Raw genomic sequence first — 618 nt, 5'->3', positions numbered from 1 at the left:
GCTCTACGTAAGTTCGACCCTCGAGATCTCAGATACGCGGCTAATCACACGTTGGATCTGTTCAACGAGGTAGCGACCATCGCGAGACCGCCGCTCGAACCACCCGGTGGAAGACCGCCTATTCCGTCCACCGGCTACATAGTGTCGATTTTCAAAGTTTTCGAGGGCGACGACGGTCTCAAGTTCGAACAAAACTGGCTCTACTGGACAGGTGGGTGTCTATATGTCTATCATCTTTTTAAATAATGTCCAAGTTTTATTTTTTGAGATTTTTATGTAAATCTATACGATACAATTTTTCCTGTTTCAATTTCTCAATTACTTAGTTACAAAATAATAGTCTGACAATAATTCTAAATTTATATTGCCAGTATATTGTCCAGGCAAGTTGCACAATATATATATACAAATATTATATAAATGTTACTTATGGAGAAATTTTCTCTTTCCTTTTTTCATATTACTTTACTTTCTTTAAAAAAGAATAAAATTATTAAACTATTTTACATAATAATAATCAGGAAAAATTGTTATGTATATATGCAATTTACAAATCTCAAAATTAAGGTATATAAAATAATTCAGAACTTACCGGCACGATGCGCAACAGTGGAGTTG

General features: G+C 34.5%; 1 protein-coding gene across 1 annotated transcript in view; it reads left to right on the top strand.

The window, feature by feature from the left end:
* Positions 1–618, top strand: part of LOC105453906 — a 13,741-nt gene that overhangs the window by 11,344 nt on the left and 1,779 nt on the right. Inside the window, exons 2-3 of the mRNA XM_011696186.1 lie at positions 13–211; positions 586–614. Coding sequence (XP_011694488.1) covers positions 13–211; positions 586–614 — 228 coding nt within the window. The remainder of the gene's footprint in view (positions 1–12; positions 212–585; positions 615–618) is intronic.

The sequence above is a fragment of the Wasmannia auropunctata genome, unplaced genomic scaffold, assembly GCF_000956235.1.
Source record: "Wasmannia auropunctata unplaced genomic scaffold, wasmannia.A_1.0 LD335994.1, whole genome shotgun sequence".
Lineage (NCBI taxonomy): Eukaryota > Metazoa > Arthropoda > Insecta > Hymenoptera > Formicidae > Wasmannia > Wasmannia auropunctata.
This window is presented reverse-complemented; position numbering and strand designations above follow the sequence as displayed.